The sequence below is a fragment of the Protopterus annectens genome, chromosome 2.part0, assembly GCF_019279795.1.
Source record: "Protopterus annectens isolate FY-2018-M chromosome 2.part0, PAN1.0, whole genome shotgun sequence".
In the NCBI taxonomy this organism is placed as follows: Eukaryota; Metazoa; Chordata; order Ceratodontiformes; family Protopteridae; genus Protopterus; species Protopterus annectens.
Window position 1 is genome coordinate 272,789,235 of NC_056728.1, and position 26,859 is coordinate 272,816,093.

At 39.2% G+C, this 26,859-nt stretch overlaps 1 protein-coding gene across 2 annotated transcripts in view; it reads right to left on the reverse strand.

Moving 5' to 3' along the window:
• The window catches only part of SNX2 (sorting nexin 2), a 1,338,063-nt gene that overhangs the window by 187,794 nt on the left and 1,123,410 nt on the right, over positions 1-26,859 (reverse strand). For both annotated transcript variants that reach the window (XM_044060758.1, XM_044060759.1), the window contains exon 11: positions 19,410-19,615. In XM_044060758.1, the coding sequence (XP_043916693.1) occupies positions 19,410-19,615 (206 nt within the window). The remainder of the gene's footprint in view (positions 1-19,409; positions 19,616-26,859) is intronic.

Here is a 26,859-nt window from a genome sequence, read left to right on the forward strand (position 1 = left end):
CCAAGAGTGTCTCCTCAAGGAAACTCCCGAACCGACTGTTCTACTAGCTCCATAAGATATCAGTCTCATGGAGGAGTTGATGATGGAATTTAAGATGGACAGCTGGGAGGAGACTTTCTCAGTCACCCCCGCAGCCAATTAACCATGTAGAGTATCTCCTAGTTCCTTCAGGAGATCTCTTTGTAGCCTTGTAAAGTGTGTGAGGTAGTTCAGCGATCTGAGTGTAAATGTCGCTGGCGAAGAGACACGCTTCCCGTATCTGTCCATTGCTCGAGAATCTTTATTTGGAGGTTGAACAGATGAGAATGTCTTAGAAAGTTCCTTCTTGGTGGCTGCTGCTGCCACCAAAGCATCTACAGGCACATCTTTTGTAAGAAAATATTTTCCAGTGGGGGCTGACAAAAACTTGTTTGGCCTCCAAGGGACTGGTTCCATAGTATCAGGTGACTCCCCATGCCTTTTGACTGACCAACTCCATTAGCACATCAAAAGGCGGAGACACCTAGGAGGCTGAAAGGTTGAGATCCAAAGACCTTCAGGTACACCAGGCTCCTCATCAGAAGGGGTGATAGTTTTCCAGCCACCTCTCTGTTTTGGGATCTCAAAGATAACTGCAAATGAGATATCTTCAGAGGATGACTGTGGGGACCCTTCTAACTCCTCGAGGTCAGTGTCTGAGGTAACAGACTCATCAGGGGAGAGTCTATATGCTTCTTCTTGCATGTCCTCTTCCAAGGGGGCTCCTCAGAAGGGTATTCTGGGGAGGCCTTGGAAAAGAGGGATTCACCCAATGGGGGTTCCTGAGGCTCTGAAGCTCTGCTGCCCTGTAGATGGGGTGGTGCCGGGACAGCAGCCGGTGCTTTGGGGGGATGAATGCCAATATCCTTGTGTAGAGGGACAGCACACTCATCAGCTAGAAAGCAGAACCCACTGGTTCTGAGGATATCTCCAGCTCCGAGGAAACAGAGGATACCCCCAGCCCCAGAGAGGCTGGCTTTGAAGCTGATGTAGGAGCCGAACTCACCCGAGCCAACGCACAGAGGAGTAGACTAGGAACCAAAGAAACTTGGGTCCGAGGGTCCACCTTGGGGCCGACCAGAAAACTTCGGCTCCCGACAGCCCTGATGGCACTGAGACTGTCGGAGCAGATACTGGTTCCGTAATCTCTGAAAGGGGTCCCGGAACCAATGGGTCTACAGCAAGTGATACTTGGCACTCCGACTCCCAAGATCTAGCATGGCTCGGAGGAGGAACAATAGTGGATGCAACAGTCTTAGAAGGTTCCAAAACCTGTTGGATCGGAGCAGAGAACAATTTTGCCAGTGCTGGCGACTTCAAAAGTCTGCATACCACCCAGTCCACGTCATCATCAGATAGGCTCCAAAAGGACCTGGAGGATAGAGTTGGTGAACGAGATCTCTCCAGAATGGGAGATCTCAAAGTAGGGGAGACCGGTGGAATTTCAATGGACCTGCTCCGAAACACGGCTTCTTTTGGATTCCGAAGACCTTGGAGCCGAAGAACCAGGCTTGTCAATAATAATTTCCATCGATTCCGAAGCCTGTGGAGCCAAGAAGGTAGATGGCTGCAAAATGTTCAACAAGTTTTCAGGATGCTCTGCCTGTGCCGAGACGGGAGATGGCCTTTTAGTTGGTTTGTCCCTCACAGACAAAGAAGAAGCACTCTGTATAGCTTCCTCAAAGGTCGGTTTCAAGAGTCCTTTGACAATCAATTTGTTTTTCCTTTCCTGCAACACACGTGCGTTAAAGGAGTGGCAGAAAGTACAATTTTCCTGGAGATGGATAGCTCCTAAACAATAGACAAAAATGCTATATCCATCTGTAATAGAGATTTTCTGGGTGCATTTTTGACGTTTCTTAAAGCCCGAAGGCGTATGTTCTTTTTCTCTAGTCTCTTTGGAGATGTTAGGAAAGAAAAGTCCTACAAGAATTATAAATACCAAGTAAAAAAAAATCACACCACTTCTAGAAAAAATAGAAACAAGCTAATTTAACACATACAGCGCATCTAATGGATATAAATAGAAATAGCTTTGCTCTAACTAAAACGAGCACTAGGACCGCTAATTTAAATGGACCAAGTAAGCTATAACAAAAGGAGAAATAGAAAACACTAACATTACTAGCCCTCTAACTAAAATGGCAATTAGCTCTCTAACTTAAACAAGCTAATGAGCTAACCAAACTAATTAACTAAGTGATTAGAAATACACACAAACTCTAAAGGTAATACTAATAGCACCACTACAGCAAGACAAAGTATGGGATACACAGTACAGGCCTGTGAAAAAAACGACGGCCAAGAAATAGCACACAACAGCGGAAAAAAAGGAGATAAAGTTAAACTACACACCAAAGCTAAGGTTTTAAAAGGGTCACAGCACTCAGTAATCTAACTAATCTCTAAAATCTAACTAATTTTAATTATTAAAAAGGCAAAAGACAAAAAGACTTAGCCATGGCCAAGAAGAGAATATCCAACCTCGTAAAGCGGCAAATGAGATCTGGAGAGTTGCTCCACTACATCATGGGATACCTACCTTACCACGAGCCATGTTTTAGACTTCCAGCTGGTGTGTATTTGTCTGAGTCGGAGCAGAGGATCGGCTCCGAACCCATCCAAGTAAGAATGAAGGCGAGCTAGGACAACATAACATTATGTGTCTTAGCAAATTGAGCCATGCTCAAAACACAGCATATATATTCTGACACACCTACACCTGCTGACCTGTTGTACGACTATACTACTCACAGTAACCGTGTCTGTATTATATATAACCATGTGTGTATCAAGAAGGGGCAAAATGACTTGCTTTGTATCTTTTTGTAAAAGAACGTAAAAGTACAATAGCACACTTCCTACAACTACACATTAATTTGTGAGAATTTTTTAGAGTATTAGATGCTTGTTGGTCAAAAGGGCAAAGTGCTTGACTCTGGTCAAGAAGGTCTGGGGCTCAATACTCAGCTGTGGGGATTTTGTTTGGCAGTCAGTGCAGAGGATTACTGCTGAGATCTGTTAATGAGAGACTTCCTGTGTACACGTTTTGATTCCCCTGCATACTGTGCAACCTTGAGCAGGTCACTTAACCAGAAAGTGCTTCCAGAACTTGGGCTAGGCACCTTAATGGTCTCCAGGACTGCAAGCCGAATAACTACCTACAAACCTAAGTAGCTGTATAATTTACTTGCTTAAGTCACCTAAAGAATTAATAACTAAGCAATTAAAATATGTAAAATGTTTGGGATTACACAATATTGTTAGGCTCTGTAAGAAAAGTTCTAGTACCTCACAAAAGACTGATACCAATTTCTTCACACTACCCGATTGAGCATTTCACTGATGAGATTTTTTTTTTTTTCCCTACTGATCTGCAACTGTCATATTTTAAACAATGATGCAAAATCCAACAATGTTATTTAGAGTCAGCAGAACAAAACTGAATGCCTTAACAAAATGTTGGTAAATTAAACACAACTTAAAGGCAGGATGTACTTGACTTCTTTGTGGTGCTTTCTATTCTGCATAAGTAAGACAGATCAATTCTTTCTAGTTTTTTTTAGAAATATTTTCCTACATTGTTTAACTAAAAACTTCTGCAGGGAATATGGAATCCTAGTGTGCCAAAATGTGTTTTCATAAAGAAAATCTCTCTGTCAGCAAAATTCTCTTGTTACATAGCTTGGGTAGTGAATACTACAAAATGATCATTTTACATTTACGGTTAAAGCAGCAGGCAAAGAAGGTGGAGATAAAGAATGAAACTTCAATGAATCCTTCCTAAAAATCTCTGGAATTTTATAATGTATTTTCACAGTCTTTAAAGTACGTTTTATTGAAATCTCAAGGAGTCTAATCTCAAACTACTTAAGGAATAAAAACAAAATATTTTCACTGTGGAAGTGTTAATATTTATTTTTTTTAATGTAGCACCCCCCAATGCTGCCCCACTCCAGAAGCTATTTATCCACATTATTGCTTTCAGATAGGTAAATGGGCAGCACAGCTTCCTACCTGCTGTCACAGAACAGATCTATTTAGGTAACATTTCGAGCAGCTAGATGTAGGATATACAAAGTGCCTACATCATCCAGTGGATGCAGGCTACTTCACTTTTTCTTCTGTGATTTCTTTGGTTGTCAGTTACATAGATACAGACTTACATGTAAGCTAGTATACACACCCATTAGACAGCCTGTTCATCAATATGATGGGCCTATGCATCTGTCACTGTGCTGGGTCATGGCCACACTTTTTAATACACAAAAAGAATAAAGTAGCAGTCAAAGGAATTAACTCAGCCTTAACATACTCCTGCTAGGGAAATTATGTGTTATGGCAAACTCTTCTTTTTTTTTTAAGCACTTCGCTAACAAACATACTCTTTAAAGACCTCAGTAGCCCATGCCTACCATCTCCCTTTCAACCACGCTTTAGATAGCATACGCATTCTCTCTTCACCCTACATAATGCATCTCCCATAAACAACATTCAATAACTGTAGTGAGAGAAGTAATGAATGTATTAAATTAGTGTTATTTCATCAAAATAAAAATCATTTGAGTAAAATAAATAGTAGAAAATCACAGGTGTCCTACAATAAACACCAAAGCGGCTCTTAATTTTGCCCACAGTTCACATATAAAGGAAAATATGTCTTGACGGGGTCAGGTGTGACATACTAGTGCATACCACTTACTGAACTAAAAAATCCTTGAACTGTAAAACAACAAAAGGCAAACAGTGAACCGGAAAAGCAGCGAACAACAATAACAGCAAAATAAAAATACATTGAAAAGTCATTGTTGGCCAACACTGCACATGCAACAAACCAAGGTGGGGTGTGTGCACCCCACCCCCCACTTCTCAACTTTATATACCAAATCCGAGATTGCACAACAATGTGGAAAAGGGCAAATTTACTAGGTTTCCCTTCACTTACCTTGTGCATCGCGTTACTTCCTGGTTGTTGACCAACCATGGCAATATGCTGAATTGGGTCTAAACTACGTTATTGAAAAGTAATTTAACTAAATGGCACTTTACATCGAAATGCCATTCATCGAGCTGTTTATAGTGAGATTGCGGTACAGTGAAGATCGGAAAATTTGCCCTTTCCTCACTGTAGTACGATCTCGGAGTTGGTATATATAATTAGCAGGGGGTGTGGGGTCACAGCCCCCCACAAGAGCGAATTCGATGAATGGCATTTTCGATGTAAGTACTGTTTGACTAAATTATGCTTCAAGTATGTAATATAGACCCACTGAATTTATTATCAAAGTTGTTGTTCACTGCTGTTTTAAGTTCGATGTTTTACGGTTTGAGTTTTTTTTTAATTCGGTAAGTGAAGATAGGCCCCACATCACTACACTGCCTTACTGTTATTAATGCAGGTGTTAAAGTACTACTAATCTGTGCAAATTTTACAGACAATGTATGTCCTACGCTTACAAGACTGGTAAAGAGGAGATATCAGTAATCTGCAACTTTTCCTCAGACATACATACATAAACAAGTAAAACACAGAACACTTCACAGACATGGCTACTACCCTTACTATCTTTAGAAATCTACACATGCACACTAAATTAAAAAGGTTAACTAAGGCCACCTTTATTCACCTCAACAAAATAAACAATTCCTTTGAAAAAAATCCCTGCAACAGCCATACAAAAAATAACAGAAATATAAAACAAACATGCAGCATTCACAATTTAAGCTACAGTCCCCAACCTCTATAATAGTAGGACCATACAACAGTTAAGGTACTGCATGGTTTAAAAAAAAGATGGTCTCTCATCAGAATAGCCATAAAACATTTCCATAATCAGTTCACTGCTCCTTATCTCCCTCAACAAACATGCACTTTTTCTCCATAAAGCTAAGGGGAAGAGTCCCAATAACCCCAGGTTAAAATTAATACGGTACAGCATATAAAAAAGTATAATGGGAGGGGGGAAAAAACAAAACGGGGGGGAAAAAAAAAAAAAACAATTCTCTACTGGAGTAAATAAAGATGCTCCATTTGTCCAGGATTCATAAACTGATTCAAAATTACTTCTCTCCCCCATCAACCATAAATCACTACCACATTTCTTATTTGCAATGGTGATGGACAGGTTGACAGATGAGATCTGACAGGAGTTCCCGTGGACTATGATGTTTGCAGATGACATTTTGATCTGTAGTGAGAGTAGGGAACAGGTGGAGGAGACCCTGGAGAGATGGAGATATGCTCTAGAGAGAAGTCAGCAGGAGTAAGACAGAATATGTGTGTGTGAATGAGAGGGAGGATAGAGGAATGGTGAGGATGCAAGGAGTAGAGGTGGCGAAGGTGGATGAGTTTAAATACTTGGGATCAATAGTTCAGAGTAAAGGTGAGTGTGGAAGAGAGTACAGGCAGGATGGCGTGGGTGGAGAAGAGTGTCAGGAATGATTTGTGACAGACTAGTACCAGTAAGAGTGAAAGGGAAGGTCTACAAGAGGGTAGTGAGACCAGCTATGTTACATGGGTTGGAAACAGTGGCACTGACAAAAAGGCAGGAGTTAGAGCTGGATGTGGAAGAGTTAAAGATGTTAAGATTTGCACTGGGTGTGACGAGGGTGGACAGGATTAAGAACAAGTATATTAGAGGGTCAAGCCCAGGTTGGAAGGTTTGGAGACAAAGCCAGAGAGGCAAGATTACAGTGGTTTGGACATGTGCTGAGGAGGGATGCTGAGTATATTGGGAAAAAGATGCTAAGGATGAAGCTACCAGGTAACAGGAAAAGAGGAAGGCCTAAGATATGGTTTATGGATGTGGTGAGAGAGGACATGCAGGTGTTTGGTGTGACACAGCAAGACGCAGAGGACAGGAAGAAATGGAAACAGATGATCCGCTGTGGCGACCCTTAACGGGAACAGCCGAAAGATGATGATGATTAATATGTACGGGGATTACTTAATTTCGCAGTACTAAAATGGCAACCCAAACTTCCTACTTAAGAAAAACTTCTTGTACTGTATAAAGCTTGCCTGAAACAAACAAAAGGCCATAATTGTTAAAAATATGCACTCCCAAACATCCCACTACAAATAAACCTCTCTTCCATGATCCATGGAATTCATATGAAATTGCATTTTTTTACAGCAGGTAATTTAGTTTACAACTGTAAATTCAGAATTTAACGCTATCATACCAAATTTTCAACAAACTACGAGTCTCACAATTCTGCAAGTCCACATTTCTCAAACTATGGAAGCGTCACTGCACAATTCTGTCTGCAAATGACCTTTCATAAATCATCTACTCTAATATGATATACAAAATGTATGTTGCACATTTATAGGATATTAATGCTACTTTCGACTTAAAATATGTGACCACACACACACACACACACACACACACACACACACACAGTCATCAACAATCCACCTTTTCCTTTTTTTTTTTTTTAAACAAAGGTTCCAGTTGTTGTAGCCACTGTCACCATTCTCCTACTTTCTTTGATATTTATGCCTCACAGTTACAAGTCTTCTTGCATCTAATCCATCCATCTCTTGGTTGAATGCCCTCATCTCTTCTTGTCCATCCCAAACGGTCTCTTGATTTCTTGTGTTTGAGACTGCACCACAATAATGTCTTTTCTTTGACCTTCTTTGCTACTAGGGCTACTCTGACTTTCACTTCAACGTCTTCACTTCTTCATCTGTCCCACAGTATTCATCCTGCTATCCATCTCGGGCACCCCATCTCAATCACTTCATGCTTCCTCAGCTACTACACACACACACACACACACACACACACACACACACACACACACACACACACACACACACACACACACACACACACACACACACACACACACCGTTTGGTATTCTGATACAAAACTTTACAAATAGCCATTTCTGTAACAGGGAAAAAATAAATAAATACAACTATGTCTCCAATCCAAACAAAAACATTAATTTCACTGCATCCAAGCCAAATGTACCTTGGATGGAGGAACTACTTTCCATCAACACTTAAGGCCGTGCAATTTTACTTCCATTAACCAACTTGCATGTCAACATCAAAATATACACTTGTTAGACTATGCAATAGAACAGATTAACCTCTACACATCCAGGTTTGTAATGCACTTGCCAGTTTGCCTCTTGCCTCTATGTTTGCATAAATACCTGTGCTGTGCGTGTCTCAGCATATGTTACTGCTTACATACAGTATAATGTGTAAGGATATTTCCACTATGAATGTGCCTAGGCAACCACTGAATGACCTTGAGGGTAAAGCTCAAGATGTCAAAATGTGAGTATCTAGGATCCTAGAGAACATGATAAATGATTACTGACCAGTATCTAGCTATTGTAAAGTATAGTTTGTGGACAGTGAAAGCTCATCTGCACTGTTTTTCTGCTTTAAGGTGAAGTATTAACTGCTTCAAGTGACTATACTGCACTAGCTATGCCTCGAGAGAAGAATAATGGCACCCATAACATAGCCCGCGCTTTGTAATTAAGATGCTCAATAAATATAAATGTGTGTGTGTGTGTGTATATATATATATATATATATATATATATATATATATATATATATAATATATATATATATATATATATAATTTAAATTTGCGTGTAGATATAGTGTGGGATTAGGGAATTAGTTACAGTCTTGAACAGAGTTTTATGACCCTACACTACAACATATTACAGTTGCAACACAAACTAAACCCAGATGGATTCCATTTATCTATCTGCCCCTTTTAAAGGTTTGAATCACTATTTCATACTGATTTTAGACTGTAGAGTAATTACAAAACTGAAGAACCGGATCATGGTAAAATAGGGTTCTCCAATCATACCAGTATCTCTGTGTCAGAACAGTGTTGTTGGAATTCATTTTCATTCATACAATTTGTGTTGTCAAAGGCCATATTAATGCAGCTTTACTTTAATAACATATCCCTATCCAGCAGATAAAATTTGTGTCTGCAAGCATACATATAACATGGACCCTTTCTTGTAGGTTCAGACATGCCTCTCAAATTCTTTGCTCAAGAGTTCTGAAAAAGCCAAAAATAACAGGGGGACAAAATCAGGAACAGTTTTTTAATGTTACTTTAATTCACTTAAATGTTAACAGAACAGGTTTTGTATCGACATGCATTTTCAAAATATTATGAAACCTGAAATACTAATATCTGGCATTAAAATTATGCAAGACACAGCAAAAATATGAAGTAAAACCAGTCACCCCCATTTTTACAGCAAATTACAAGAAGTATGAAACTCTAAATTCCTTGCATTATTGACCGACTGACTGTAATCTTCAGATTTAGCAAAACCATACCTCTCAAGTGTATCTCATTATGAGGAATACTCCTCATACTAAATCTTAAAATTCCATGATAATTCACAGTTTCATTTTGAAAGGGTCTGTCGCACAGTTAAATTATATTTTTAATTGATTTGCATGATAAATAACACAGAATCATATTAGTTTATCAAAAGAATTTTATAGCAAAAGGTCTCCCAATCAGGAACAATACTGCTCTTGTACAACTACAAAAGTTGTTAGAATCCAGGTTTTGCATTAGCATATATATTCTGAAGGATATGAAGTCTGAAATACAAATGGCTCATCATTTCAGTGACTGCAATCTTCAACAACGTATAAGAAAAAAAAAAATTTCACAAGGAACACACCAAAACAGACCAGAGGCAAAATCTAGGGTATTCTACACTACCAATGAAATTTGAAAGGAATACCTCAGTGATTTAACAGAAAATTAAACATTTCAGGAGTGAGTGACAGTACAAATCAAGAATATGAGTGAAAAAAATAATTTACACTGAAGTTCTGCAAAGACTGTAGTAGTATATGTCTGGCATTACTGACTGACTAATTAATACTCACTAGTGCACCAGAAAAACAGAGGGACAGTCACTCAGCACCAATACATTATGTGTTAAAACCATGTCCATTGAAGCATGAAACCCTATGTGGCCAGCAGGTGCTATATGCCAGTGCTAATCAGGGCTACTATGCAAGAAGCTTCCTTACAGACACAAAGTGCAGGGTTTGATTCTCACATGGGTTAATTCCCTAGGCTTAAAATGGACCACAAGGACAGTTAGCTTAGTACTAATCTAATCTATGAACTTATGAGCCTACATGAAATTACACGCCAACACTGCCAGACTGGACAAACATACCTATTACTGCTGCCAGTGCCCACTACTACTACTAAAGGGGGGAAATAAAGTTAAAAATAACCTAGCAGCTGCTAAACTAACTTCACTCACTAAGTTCACTGCAAGTCTGCACTGTGGGGCAGGACAAGAAGAGCAGCAACTTCAGCTTGTAAGTTGCAACTTCTGTCCAGTCCACAATACTTATTTTTTAAAAGCTGACGGCAGCCTGGCAGCCATATCCATCTGACAATCAGACAGTGTCCTCTGGGGCAGTTCAGCGATTACTCCAAGAAGCAACAATACCGGCCATCTTGATTTTTATTCTTTGTCTTTGCTTCTCTAATGTCAAATGGCACCAGCTACATAACATACATCCACTGTACTGATCCATATAGTTAACGGAGTCCTGTCACTGTCTATTCCACTGCCAAGTGTGTGTGTGTGTGGGGGGGAGGACAACGAGAATTACACATGGCAAATACTGCAGAAAATATTTAAGTAAACAATTTAAAATAAACTGTGACAAATTAGAATTACAATAAAAAAGTACAACAGAAAATGAATGTGACTGCCTACCCCAAATGAAAGACGCTAAAAACCAACATGCACGTTTGGTTGTTCAAGATATGATGGGTGGGCACAGACCAAGAAAGATTCAGAATACTAATTTAATAGGATGGGCAGGTTGGATGACGAAAATGGGACCAGGAACTAGGAATCTGCAGAATGATACTTTTTATTATTAGAACCTGTACTACTGAGAGACGTTTTTGGGGCTCCCCATATAGCACTGAGCCCTAGGCATCTGCCTAAGTAGCCTTGTGCTGGATCTGGCCCTACATAACTCACTGATGAATAGGGTTTTAGGTAATTTCCTTAGAATTTTAAGAATGGAATTCCTCATGGGAGGTGCTTTCCTTAGAATTTTATGAATGGAATGCCTTATGGGTGCCGCTCTGTTACAGTTCTATGGTATATATTTTGCAAAGGCAGTTGATTCTCATGTATTTTAGTTGTGTAGTTAGGGCTACTTTAGGACACGTTAGACTTGCATGTTAGCCTGGCAAGTTCAAAATCTTAAGAAATTGTCCAGTGTCAGATCCAAGACAGAAACAATTAACCCACAATTTGAAGCCAGACAGAGCAGACAACATCAGATTTGAAGTTATGGAATATCTACAAAGTGAAGTATTTAAAGTAAAAGGAAGCAAAAGACATGGAAACTTCAGGGGGTCTCAGTGCTGAAGCCACCCTGATCATAGGTACCACTGAACCTTCCTCACATGAAGCATGGCAAAAGGGAGTATGGGGATGGTGGAGTTCATGAACCCCAAAGCTCTAAGAAATTCACTGGCAGGGATGACAGACAGAAGAAATAAGGCCTGAAAGTAGCCCATCAGAAACAGCATCTTAGGAGCAGACAGAAAGGCCAGCATTGAATAGCTTTAATCCTACATCCCAGAAAAATGTGATCCTGAGAGATGGACAGGATAGACTTCTGGCAGTTGATAGTGAAACCCAGATTGTGCAACAGGAGGCTGATGCAGTGCAGGCCTGTAGGAGTCTGGAAGAAAATGGAGCCTGAAGGAGCAGCTTGTCCAGATAAGAACATATTTGTACTCCTTGAAGCCTGCAGAAAGCTATGACAGGAGCCAAGCACTTGGTGAATACCCTTGGGGCTGAGGGAAGAACAAAGAGTAAAGCAGATAACTGAAAATGAGATTAAGAAATAGAGAAACATAAATAATTCATGAACAAAGGATGGATGGGAATATGAAGATAAGCATCCGTCAGGTCAGGGAAACTAGGAAGGCTTAAGGAAGCAGGAGGAGAAACAAAGTTCCGAGAGAAAGCATTCTAAAAGTGGAATCCTGGATGAAAGTATTCAAAATAGGTCTAGAACAGACCTCCAGGACCATTCTGGGGACCAGAATCATCCTGGAATAAAACCCTGTATCCCCTTCTTATTGTATGTTGGGACAGGTTGAATAAGTGACCTGATCTAGTAAACCCTGCAACACTCCTGAAAATAAGGACTGTCATCTGAAGGGGTTTGAGGAATGCCTGAAAACTGGAGAAGAGGCTTCCAGACAATGAAGTACTCTAAAGTGATCTGTTGCCAGACTGGAAAAGACAGAGTCTGGGTGACAAGGGAACCTGGCAGAAGGGAAGACAGGGCAGAATGTCAGATAGAGGCAGATTTGTATTGAATGGAGGGTTTTTGAGGTCTAGCTGTCTGAGCTGGTTTGTCAGAAGTAAACAGATCTAGAGACTGTTTTACCTTCGGAAGACTGACAAGGCTGTCTATGAACAAAGGCAGTTTTAGCAAGATAGTTCCTCTGAAACATGGAAATGGGAGAAACAAAAATTTGTTTAAGGTCCTTCATGACCTTGCCTTGGTTCTTATGTTCTTAAATAAATATGCCACCGGAGTAACAAAGAGATTTTTATTATCTAGGAAAGCATTAAGAAAATCTGTCTTAAAGATATTAGGCAAAGCCTGAAGACGAAGCCAGAATACTGCCTTATGACAGAGCCTGAAACATCAGCTCTACAACAGAATCATCAGCATTTTAACTATACTTAATGCAGTGACAAGCCACCCGAGATGTGAAGCCCACCAAAGAAACAGCAGTGGATTTAGCCGCAGAATCAGGCAGGTCAGAATCCCTCCCAGATGAGACAAAAGGGATAAGATATACCTGGTCATTTGAGTCTGACAGTTAATGGCATGAAATGTCAGTGTGGCAGAAGTGTAGACCTTCTCTAGCCTCACCATAGTTCGACTATCCTTGTCCGAGGGAAGAAGCTTAGAGGAAGGCAAAAGCCGAGAAGGCTCATCAGCAGAGACAGAGACCACACATGGTCAGGAGGAGGACATTTATTAAAAAAAAAAAAAAAAAAAAAATTGAAAGCTTCAGGCACCTTTTAAAAATGGTTGGGCTTCCTTAGGCATAGGGGGTTGGGAATCAGGAGCCAAAGAGATTGCTGAAAAAATATCCAATAGAGCAGCCAAAACAGGATGAACAGCAAAAAGCTTAAGGGAGTCCATTTGCAACAACTCATAATATCTTTTCTTTTCTTGATGTCAGAAACTGAGCAGTCCCACTTAAAATGCTCCATCATGCGAACTTCTGTACCCCCAAAGAACAATTCTTCCAAAGGGGCGTCTGGACTTAAGGACTCCTCCTCAGAGCAATAATCTAAGGGTGATGGCATCTGAGAAGAATAGGCCATGGAATCCTAACATGAATCCAATTCCTCAGCAAAGGAATCAGGTTCCCTAGATATTTTAGGTGTAGATGGCCCAGGAAGGGCAGGAATCAAAACCCCCTGAAGTAGTCTCAAATCCATCACAGCATTAAAAAAGCCCAGAGTAAAATCCTACCATGCCTTCTGAGGATCTTTGGGAGTGGGAGAAATTTGCTTAGTCTTCTGTCTTTCCTTAAGGGGACATCAGCTTTAACCAAACTTGGTGATTCAGAAATCCACCTTGACTCAAACAGGGTACCAGGCACTTCCTCTCTAATCAAGATCTGGGGAATCCACCTAGGCCCCTCAGATATGATCAGATATGGTCACCCCCTCCAAATCCACTGCGGACATTTGCAAAGCCTCGGGGGACATGTGAGAAGCCGGTTGCATACAGGCCTCCATAAGGGTAGTGGCAGAGGGGGCAGACATCAGCACCAGGTGGTCTGTAGGGTATCATTAACCATGAGAGGCACAGCCGGCAGAGGCTGGACAGCTGCAGTATTAGACCTCGACTTTTTAGCCTTTTTCTTAAGAGTCGGCTGTACTTCGGGGTGGGTGGATATGGCCATGGTACCCTGGTTCAACATGAGACATTGGTTCTTAACATAAACAGAAAAAGAGGGCAGATCGCTACAAAGAATCCTTGGAACAAATGCCTGACAAAAAATAACACTGAGTGTGGTTGAGAGAAGCGCTTCAACATAACAAAAAGAGGGCAGATCACTAGAAAGAATCTTTGGAACAATGCCTGACAAAAAATAACTGAGTGTGGTTGAGAGAAGCGTCTCAGCAAAAATACTTCAAATATAAATAAAAATACTCCCACACTGACATTTTCCTTTTCTGGATGACAAACTCACATAAAACGCAATAAAAGCAAAGAAAAAGAACCCACACAGCGTACTTATCTACAAAAGGCTCAGTATAAAGAGCACAGTGAAGGGTGTTCAGACAGACATACAATTATGGTATTCAGACCGATGGCAAAGAAGATCTGACTTTGGATAGTTCATGGATCACCTTTATGCCCTACTCTGACACAAAGAGAAGACATCTGACAAACAATGCTGATAAGAATTAAAAGCTTTGGTATACTGGCCAGATTCACAGCTATCCTTGGCAGGAGATCCCATACGTTATGAATACTGCGAAAGTGAAGTGGAAGGACATCAATAAGTCCCCATATTAAGAAGAAACAGGTGGAATGTGAAGCATTTGATTGACTTGACACATGATTGCTCTGGAACCTTCAATAGGAAACAAGTACAAAAGTTCAGCTGGAATTGCACAGCAAGAGAAGGAGTAGGAAAGAATAGCAACTCTGGAGTAGGAAATGTGGAGTGATTGGTCAATGAATTCTCAGATGAAGGGGCAGTAGGTGACACAGGATGCAGCTGAAGATGATAGGTCACAGGAAGTTGTTAACAGAGAAAAAAGAATGTGCTCTCAGTTTAGAAGAATATGATCTAAGGGAACAGTTGTATGACTTAATACAGATGGATAGACACATTAAGACTGATGAAAGAAATAGATTACAGAAAGTAAACAGGACCCAAAGTGTTAGAAGTCTGATAAAACAGATGCACACAGCAATCAAGGCTATTAACAGAAATTCATGTGATATAACAGAAGTAAATAGGGTATATTAGGTGCAACGGTAGCATTGTCGCCTCACAGCAAGAGGTTCTCCTGTTCGATTCTGGGCTGGAGTGCCTTCTGTGTGGAGTCTGCATGTCCTCCCCGCTGTAGAGTGGCGTTCGAAAGACATGCGTAAATCGGCGTGCCTTCGATGAAGGTTGGGTGTCGAGCTGGCACCTCGGCACCATAAAAATCTACTGCCAATCATTAGCGGACCGGAGTTGCGCTGTTGCGACCCCTAACCGGGAAAAGCCGAAAGAAGAAAAACAACTGTGCAGCTAAATTAATAATAGAAAGTCTTACCACAAAAACACAGCAATAAAGGAAAGGAAGGGAAAAATAAAATGCCATCATCAAATAGAGAAAACTATAAAGCAATTAAAACAAGTGTCGATGTTAGTTGAATATAGAAGAGGGAACAAGTCAACAAAAATACTTAGAAAGAAGTGGCAAAAGCAATACATAGCATCAGAATAGACCAGGATCTATCATACACTATAGCAAATAATAAATTAAAGATGTCAGCACAGGCAGAAAAACTTACAAGACATGCAGATAAAATAAAAGTACAAGATACGCAATTAACTTATGACCCAAAAAAGTTTTATAAAGAACTGGGAAACAAAGCAAATGGAATAGAACCACCACCAAAAAAAGAAGGAATTTTGGAGAAGACCCTGTAGAACATATCTAAAGATGCTGAATGGCTAGGAAAACATAAAAGGAACAACAAGGAGTTCAAATGTACAGGATATCAAAAGGTATGAACAATGGCCAGAGAAACTGAAACAAAATGAAGAAAATGTCCTAGCTGGAAAAAACCCAGGCCTAGATGCCTAATTTTTAGCTAAAAGTATTAACATCTTTACACAGAGATTCAGCCTAAGTAAGAAATACCTATATAAACATGCTGAACAGACCCAACCTGGTTGACAACAGAAAAAACAATACTCTTCCATAAGGGTGAACATGTGAGCCATCCTAAAAACTACAGACAATAACTTGCCTTCTGACTATGTACAAACTGTATACTGGAACTGATATAGAAAAAGTTTATAGTCATTTAGAAGAAACTTCAGTCATGGCAACAAAAGAAAGTCATATAAAATAAAGGAATATTTTTATTGTTAAATAAAGCAGTCATAGATAATTATAAGATGAGGAAGAATCCAAGCATGGCACGGATAAATCACAAAAAAGCATCTGATAGCATTCCTCATTCATAGATAAAGAAGGTGCCTACAGATCTACGAGATACATCCCACATTGATCAGTTACATAACAGTGACCAAGAAACAGCGGCAAACCACTCTGCAGTCAAGCCATGACAAAGGGAAAATTATTATCACAGGGATAAAAATTCGAAGGGAGATATTCCAAGGTGAATCTTTATCACCACTGTTGTTCTGTCTTGTCCTTAATCCATTAATAAGTTGTTTACTTAACAGATTAGGTCTTGGTTATCATTTTGCTCTCAGAAAACAACCTTGCTTAAAGATTTCTACTTTATGCAGTTGAGTGACTTAAAACTGTACAGTTTATCAGATGAGGAGTTGAAAGCAAAACTGCAAGTGTTTAGAAACTTTCTCAGATGACATAAGAATATCATTTGGTCATGATAAACATGCAAAAGCAATGTTAAAAGCAGGAAAGTTTCTGTACCAAGAAAATATCAACCTGGGGCAGGAATGTGATAAAAAGGAACTTGAGAAGAAGTAAGTGTATAAATATTTGGGAACTGATGAAGGATCGGCAATAAACATGAAAAATGTGAATAAAACCCAGTAAGGAATACTTCAGAAGACTAAAACTAATACGGAAAACAGCCTTAACATGTAGGAATAAAGTCCAAGCTATAAACCAGTTTGCTCTTTCTGTTCTAACTTACAGTTTTGGTGTTACTGATTGGCGCCAAAAGATATTGGATCAGCTGTACAGGAAAATAAGAAAAATGATTCATAATTATCAAATGATATATAAAAATCAATGTATACCAAGATTACAAATTCCTCGTTCTGAAGAAGCAATGGGCCTAATAAAAAAAAAAAATCTACAATTGTACTTAGACATGCTATTAGTACATGTAACTCTGTATGAATTGAAGGAGTCAATTCTGGGCACATTACGAATGCTGAGAAGAGCACATCAAAGACTGAAACAATAATAATTTCATGAACTTCAATCACACCCTGCCATAGGAATAGGGTCCACTCCCATCATGGTATTAGAAACTCAAAAAACTTGGAGAAATTAAACCAGGAAAAATATCCCCTGTAACCACAGCAGACTACTGGTAACATGAGTGAAACCATCAGGACTGTGAGGTACAAAACTGAAAGTGTGAATGCTTTTTTTTTTTTTTTTTTTTTAATTATTGGAACACTTGTTCATTTAATTATTGGAACACTTGTTCATAGGTAAGTACTAGGCTATCGGCCCAAGAGCCTAAGTAAGCCTTGCCAAAAAGGTTCCCTGGGCTTACGCCACCCAAGAAAGTTACTTTCCTGTGTCCCTGTCGAGCAGAGCTACAGAAGTGATCCCCGGGGTGTATTTCCTATTTCCCATCCACTCATCAAGATTTTTCTTGATGAGTGTGAATGAGGAAATTTGCTTAACATAGAATGGTAGCTTGTTTCAGAGTATGGGAAGTCTCTGGGACAGGATTCTATCTCTCCAGCATGTCCTGTTTATTGTGGTGACAAGGTTTAAGTCTCTAGAGTGTGTAGCTCAGAGGGATTGGGAATTATTTAGGTGTAGCATGTCCAACAGCTCTGGGTTTGACATAGCTTTATATGTTAGGCAGAGATCACCTCTGAGTAGGCAATATGCTACGGAGTAAAGCTGGAGTTTTTTGAGACGGTCAGTGTAGGGCATCTGTTTGAGGCCAGTAATCCTCTTTGTGAGGTACTTCTGTGGCCTTTCCAGCTACTGCAGATGTCTTGTGAGGTACATTCCAAAAGGGCCATTGTACTCTATAATGGGTCTAATGACTGTCGAGTAGAAGGGAACAATGACCTCTTTTTTCCTGAAGGAGAACCCTTTTGTGATGGTGTGTGCCACGTAGAAGGATTTCCTGACTACTGTGGTGATGTGATTATCAAAGGAGAGACTACTGTCCACCTGGGTCCCAAGGTCTCTTATCACACATTTGGCTCAGGTACATATCTCAGACAGTGCCTGCAGACATCCACCAGAGTCAACAATTATTTTCTATCTTGCATCTGGGTCCCCAGAAACAAGAATGTCCCGTGATGTCAACACATGTTAAGTAGGTTGCAGTCAGCTGCTGCATGGCATGTGCTTTGTTTCACTCTTTAGCAGCAAACCCTGGTCTTTCCAGGCCTTCGGCAGCATATGTCTGCAGTATGAATCAACAGCTGATGCTCCCCTGCCCAAAAGAAACATTCAAACATACCTTTCCTCCCTAGTAGTCTCCCTAATTAATAGATTTTTGACAGTGTCACAGAGATAAACTTCTTCCCTCTATACCTTCTAGTGGTGGAGAAGCAACCTTTTTTCCCTAAGCACAACAAATAATCATATGCCAAAGATTTTTGCAGATTCAACTGCAAACAGTATGCATACATACATATACATGATTATTCAAATAATACATGTGACCCAACACAAATGTAAACTGGATGATGTATAAACATGTGGAGCTCAATTCCCTGATGGTAACACAAAGCTCATTGACTGCTTCTGCTATTACAAAGTTCAGGTGATGTAATTTCTACTTGTGCTCTTACACATGCTTCACTGTGTGTGGGCTTCTCTTTTTTCTTTGCAATTCTGCAGCTGAGATCTTAATATGTACAGCCTCACCTGGGGGAAAAAAGTTGTTTAATAGGTTTTGTGAAGCTGAAGCTTCACCCTAGTTTCATCCAGCTGAAGCATCAGCTAATCTACATTAGGATTCTAAGGACTACACAGAAGTAGTAGAAATACAACACCACTGATCAAACCACAAACGTTACATAAAACCTGAGAAAATATGGTCCTAGTTAAAAAAAAAAAAACTACTATTTGTTATACAATATGAGTCAAAATAAAACAAAAACAGACGTAATGAAATATGTTTAATAGACCACTACTGATGTTAAAAAAAATTTGAGTTTTTTTTTAAGCTACGTGTTCCTTTCCACTTTACTCCAGAGGCGGCGCTTTGTATAATCAGATCTAGCATTTTTCTTTTGATAACTTGCATTATTTATTGTTTAGTTCAAGCTCTCTATACATTAACAAAAAGCTGCTTTTAGTTTTGTTTGGTTGCCTGCCACTCTGGTCAATAAATGAAGTAATTTACCTTCACGGCTGTAATGAGGCGGATGTAATCACCAAGCAGCTCTGAGAATAAGTAAAAATCAGCATATGCCTGCTCTTGGTGAAGCTGGTCAATCTTCTCTTCCACTTCAGCCAGCTGTGACAGAGCCCTTGACAAAGCAGTGTGGTCCTCTGAGTTCCCCAGCATGGCTGCACTTTTTGCAAAGGCAGATGTGTTTGCTGACAGCTCTATGGAAAAATTAAGAAACAAAATATGAATAGTAAATAAATTACACTATGTGACTTATTTACTAATAAAACTTTTTAAACATGTTGCTTGCAGACTGCCAACCAAGTAAGACCCATTAGCAGTTCCCGTTAATTTTTCCATCGAGACTGGCTAGGAGACCAGGGAACATCTCCATCATGCTGGAGGCATAGTGTATGTGCGTGGAGGGTGGTTGTTAGGAAGCTGTCGAGACCTGGACCACAAATGAGATTTGTGTCAGTGCAAGCAGAAATGGTTGATTGTAGTTCACAAAATTTCCTGGTGCTAAGTATAAGCAGCTTGCAGCTCAACTCAAGTACTACTTACACACACACATACATGTACATAAATATACATGTGAGCATATACATGCACGTATATCGGCACATACACCAAAGAAGAAAGAATTCACTGATTTATTACTTAAAGAAAATGGGTTTAAGATGGTAAACCTCACTGGATGCTCTTAGCAGGTTATGTTACTACACAAGTAGAGCCCACAGAAAAACAGCAGCAACCAATTATGGCACAAAATTCACGTGCCACAAGTAAAATGCTCTTCTGAACGTCACCACATTTCTCCCCAACAGCAACCTTAACATCCCAACATTTACAGACAAGAACAATAAAGTAGTAATCAATAAATAAAATTTAAAAACAAATACAACAAAGCAGCTTCCAATGCTGTAGAAAAAAATATAAACAGCATCCTGTCCAACTGCCATGCAGACTTGGAACCCACTACATTCAGCTTATGAGAAAAAAGAAGGATTTACTACAAAACAAGGCTTCATATTCTACTATATGGTCAAAATGTAACTTATAAACTTTCATTACCTCACATTAGACTACAAAATATGACAGTAATCAGATGTGATTTAAAATACAACTGTAAAACAACCTCTCTCTATATAAATGGGTAAACAAACAAGTAATACCTAAATTAAAAATAAAGTTGTTACACTTCTGGGTTTCCCCTTATATAACAAACTGTTGTTTTCTTTTTAATACAGTTCACTCTTGTTAGCATTCATCATCAGACCTGTTTTCTTGAGAGTTAAGATTACTTAGAATTTAGGGAAATGCAATTTCTGTCCTCAAAGTATGCTACCACACTGGACTTCCATATTGCAGCTGCCTTAACAACATGCTAAAACTTACCTCCCAGCACAGGAACCAGTAAGTTAATAAACATTTTTGTAATTGTTACTACAGTAGAAAAGATGCAGTTCTGCTGAGAAAAAAAAAACGGCGTTTGAATGAACTCGAGGCAAAGACAACTAGCAAAAATAAGAGGAATTTAGTTAAAAAAAGTGGAGAAATGAACAGTAGTTATGAAGAATCCCACTGCAGCTATTGTATTACAAATGGCTTTGAACATTTTGGAAGAAAAAATTGACAAGTGTTTAAAATAAGTGGGGCATCTGAGGAGTATATCCGGTCAAACACTAAAAGACTGGAAGATATCAAAGAAGCTCTGAGAAGTCAGGCTGATGATCTGATAAAACTTCAAAACTCAGAAGATAAACTGAAAGAATAAAAGAATGAATGAACACAAGGTATTCCAAAAAGATACAAAGCAAAGTTAGTCAAGTTGGAGGACAGATTGAAAAGAAAAAAAAATACATCTTCTGTCATTCCTGACAACATAGAGGAAAATGACCACATATATAAAAACTCAAGTAGTTGGAAGGATATTTCCCAGACTGTGACTCTACACTGAGAGGGTACTTTGTGTCTATATTCCAAGTTTTGCCTCTAAGAAACGAGCACTATCTAAATTGATAAAGGAGCAAGGTTGCTAACAGATTTTCTAAAATTGGACAAATTTCTGGACACAAGGCAGAAAAAATCATTCCAGCAATAATAGTTTGGAGAAAACCAAGTCTGAGAACTGAAATGTTACATCCAGCCATGTTTAAGATGATCTTCCTAGATGGAACCAAAACTTTAAAGAAGGCTTATTAAGCCTTACAGGAAACAAAGTTTCTATGATAAGCAAGAAACAACCAGCAAAAGGGCAGTTTAGGTCAATTTCCAATGAGTTAAGACTGTTGCTGTTCACGACCAGACTAGAAGAAATTATTAATTTATTTATTACTTTTAGAAAATGGGTTCATGAAAATAAATCTCTCTGGACACTCTCAGTAGGCTATGCAACCACGCAAGCAGAGCCCACAGAAAAGCAGCATCAACTAATTATGGCACAAAACCTGGACTGTGCGCCAGTAAAGCCCTTTCTAGTATTCAAGAAAAAAGTTGGATTGATAGTACTAACAATGAGGAAACCTGGAGAGCTAAATGAAGACCAGTGATGATGGGGACATATTGAGCTAAAGGGAGAAATTTAAAGCTTAAATCCCACTGGATGGGCGAGTACTTCTATCAATCTGAAGAGAGATTATGTTTAACAAATTATAAAGAGCTGAATTAGTTTATCTGGGAAGAAAAGAGGATAAAACGGTTAGGAGTAAAACGTTAATCTTCCCCTTATTACATGATAGATCAGGGCTACCAGATTTAAAGGAATATTTAAAGCTACACATCTTAGACCTGTATATATAATACAGGCTAAATGTTACAGATCTAAGTGGAAAATGCAATTTAAATCACAGGGGACTACTACAGCAGAGATTAGGCTTTTGGACATAAAGCCCCTAAACAGAATGCTAACAAATACACAGCACATTACATTTACAATGTGGAAGAAAATTTCTTGAAAATTACACAAGTTGGGGATTGGAGAAAGGATATCATACCTATAGGGATATCTGTAAGGAAAGACACTGCAAATAGAGAAGAGGTGTCTGGAAGCTTTAGACAAAGCTAGGTAAGGTACAGGGAGCAGATCTGTCAGGCTGAAAAGTAACACAGTGGGATGATGCGAAAGCGAAAGTTATGTACTTACCCATAACACTACATCCATCTTGTCTCCTTCTGCTCATCTCAACCTTTGGGTATTCAGATACAATCGGATTTGACTGCCGGCAACCTCAGAATCTTCACACTCTAACAGCTCTGCCTCCTCTCCCACATTGCTCTGCCTGCCTAGAACAATCCCAACTTTGCTTATGCAAAAGAAAAATTTGCTATTAAAATCTGATAATAGCAAATCTTTAATAAGAAGAAAAACAGTGGTTCTAAGATCAGACCTCTGGGCGGTTGTTAAATGTACCTGAAGCTCTGAAGGTAAGTTATAATTTGGAAGGTGGGCAGAATGGTTGAGACAGAAAGAAAACGACAAAATGAATCTAGCGTTATGCTAAGTACATAACTTTCATATCCAATATTGTCCTTTCAGGCTGCCTCAATCTGTGGGATAGAGTACCAAGTCATTCAACTGGGTGGTCCTAAGAGAAAATATTTGCACTACGGCACAGCCAAAGGCTGATCTTGATTGAAACTGGATGTACAACATATAATGAGTGGTGAATGTATGAGTAGAAGCCCATGTGGCCACTGCACATAAGTCATAAAGGAAATGTGACTGAAAAAGGCCGTGGAGATAGCCAGTACCCTGGTAGAATGGGTCTATAAGGCAAGGGAACACCCCTTGAGGAATATACACAGGATATACAATCAGAAAGCCCTCTGAATAGATTAACTTTAGAAAATGGAAGTCCACATTTGTCTTAGAAAAGGACACAAAGTTGGTTGGATTTCCATGAATGCTTGGCTTTAGCTAGATAAAAGTTTAACTTTTATGTACTTCAAGGCAATGAAGCATGTACTCTTTTTTTGTTACCGAATTTAGGAAAGAAACAAGCAACTTAATGGACTGGTTCAGGGAAGATTCTGAAGCCATCTTAGGAAGAATTAAACTAGGTCCATAAAAGAAAGTATAGAGGGCAACAGGATAAGTCCTGCAACTGAAGCTCTTCTAGCTGAAGTGTTCACTATCCGCACAAGTCTTCCAGGACAAACTCTTGAGGTACACTGTAACTGATGGTTTAAACTTGAGGTTTTGTCAAGGACTGAAGAATGAAAGAAATATCCTAAGGAGGAAATGGATCTCTTATTGGAGGTCAAGTAAAAAGCTGCTTTTCAGGAATGCTTTAGAAAAGCTTTAAGGCTGCAATAGGAGTATGATCTTGACATAAGTGAAATTAGAAATGTCTGTTATCTGGACAATTACAGTAGAATAACTAAGCCCTGAATAACGAGTCCAGCAAAGAAATCCAAACTTGCCTGGATTGGAGCAAAAAAGGCTCCAACCCCTTGAAGCGCCACAGACAGAAAACATTTTCCATTTGCTAGTACAAATTTTTCTAAAATATGTTGTCTGCAATGAGGAGAGAATATGAAGCAGTTGTCCAGAAAGCTTGGAATCTCTAGCCATCATGGAGCTGGAGGAACCAAGCAGTGAGTTTGAAGGATTCCAGATTTGGGTGAAGTTGATCCAAGGGGTAAGAGATGAAATCTGGAACTTGGTGCAGAACCAAAGACGTGTGAGGAAGATGAAGCCACAGGAAGGGAATTGAGATTTATCTGGGCCAGAACAAGGCAATGAAGATCAGTGCTGCTTTGCAATGGTGACCTTCTGTAGGAACTTTATGACCAAGGACATTGGGGGATAGGAATACAGAAAATCTGGGACCATATAGAAGAGTATCCCTTGGTGATCCTCCCTCTCGGCGGGGGGGGGGGGGGGCCTCAGGATAAAGAATGTGCTACATTTTGTGTTAAAGAAAGAAATCACAACATGACCGTCCTCAGTGGCAGAAACTTTGAGTCACCACTGCTGAACTCAGGAGCCACTCATGAGGCATCAAGATGCTCCTGCTTAGATTGTCCATTAGAATGCTGGATTTCCTAAGGATGTGAGCTGCTATCAGAAAATGTTAAGAGGATAGAACCCTTATAGCTACACTACAGCAGTGTATCTTTAGCATACCTTTGGTAAGACAGTTTTTAAATGCCTGTAGGAGAACTGCCTTCTTCTCAAAAACACTGATATGTAAGTGGGCCTCTGCTTGGGATCAGGTACCGAGGACAGTCTTTCTCTCACAATGCTCCTTCACAACAGGAGGGATGCATGCATGGTCACTATGGTTTTGGAAGTACAAAAGGGAGACCTAACGCAACCAGATAGGAGGACGTCCGCCAACAGCTGGTGAGTCACATCAGTAATGCATATCAGAAAAGTCACTGAATGGGAGCAAATGTCCACATCCGTATGACCAAGAAGGGATTGAATGAGAAGAGATGGTGGTCTTGGAAACAACAAGATCTGATTAGTTAGGGTCTATAGAGAGTAGAGATGACAACCTAGATGGGAATAGCTTTGCTATTTGTTTGGTAGTGTCCAGATGACAGTATCAACAGGGTTGTCTTGGGAAAACTTGTCATTTACGAAAGAACATATTTCTCCCCCTCTCCGACTCCTAAAGAAGGTCCTTTTAGGGTTGAAGTGTACACTCGATAGCAGACAGCTTCTTATTATCCTGTTCATCCCTTGTCAGTGTGTTTTTTACTCTGTAATCAAAAACAGTGCTCCCGTCAAAGGGAACATATTAAGAATGATGGCTTTTTTTTACTCAAAAGTTTTTTATTTTTCTTCAAAGGGTAACAAATATCTTGACTGAGATTTTTCTCAAATAAATTAAACAAAAAACTATATACATTATTTACATTTGGCCTGAAGTTATAACTGTAAAATAAATCAATCGGATTCAAATATATGTAAACATTAGACATTTTTTTTAACTCAAGAAGAGTGACTTAATTTTTAAAGTCTCAATAAGGGATAAAATCTTCCTCCATGGACATATTAAATAGAGAAAATCAAGAAGCTTTATTAATTGCACTAGACATAAAAAAGCCTTTGATTCCTTAAAATGGGATTATTTATTTAAAGTTTTAGAGCTTTATGATTTTCCTTCTTCTTTTATCTCTCTGATAAAGAATATTTACAAAAACAATTTAGCATATGTAAAACTAGGACCATTTAACCCCTGAATCTACAGCTCTAACTAAAGGTACTAAGCAAGGTTGCCCCATGTCTCCCATTTTATTTGCATTAGCTACTGAAATATTTGCCACCTTAATATGTTACAACTCTAAAATAAAAGGTATTACCAATTCTAAAATAATGTTATTTGCTAATGATGTGCTTCTTACTTTAATTTAAAAAAAATCCTTAAAAGAATTAGATATACAGGTTGAAACCATTTATTTTATTTCAGGTCTTCACTTTCATAAAATAAAGTCTAATTTCATAGTATTCAACAACAAAAGTAGGGAATTCCTAGTAGATGGGGATCATATAATTGGTAAACAAGTTTCCACTTTAAATTATTTAGGCATTACTTTATATAAAAATATAGAAGAAACTAACTACAAATTATAATATTATTATAAATATTATGAATACTTATTTAGCAAAGTGGAATAAAATGTTTATAAATTTTGAAGATAGATTGCAATTAATAAAGATATTACTTCCAAAAATTTTATATATAGCCCAAGTTATTCCTATGATACCTGATAAACATCTCTTGAAAGACAAATACACTCATTAAAATTTCTTCGGTATCCTAATAGAAATAGAGTAGATTTTAGCAACCATATAAGAATGATGCCTGAAGCAGTCTGCAAAACAAAAATGGCGCATCTATGCATTACATCGAGTAACAACAACCATGCTTGCCGTGCTTGTTCTACCATCATCCTCATCCACAATGGAGTTAAGGTGCATGGAAATGTTGCATACAGATTGCATGGTAGCCAGCTGAGTCTCCAAGGTCTTATAAGATTCTGATGAAGGCTAGGGTGTCACCAGCTTGGAGACTTCAGAAACTAAATCTCTAAGTGTCATTAAATGTGCAAGATAATGCAGCTCATGGAGGGCAAACATAGCTGAAGCAAAGATGCACTTGCCAAAGCAGTGTAACACTCATGATTGCCTGCTCAGAAGATGGATTGAGGAGCTCTCTTCTAAGAGCTCCCTTTTTGCTGCAACAGCAATGGCAACTGCTCCACAGAAGGACCTTTACTTCAAAATGACCTGTTTGGGGGGGGGGGCAAGACCTTGTCCAGTGTACGAGGGATCAGCTTCACTGAATCAGGTCGTCTTCAAACTGTCCTGAATAAAATGTCCATAACTGCATCTGGAGGAGTAACCAACCAAGAAGTTGATGGGCTTGTGCCAAAGGCTTTGAAGATGACCATCTCCTCCAAAGAAGCGTCCTGTCTCATTAATTCCAATCAATCACCAAAGCAAGCA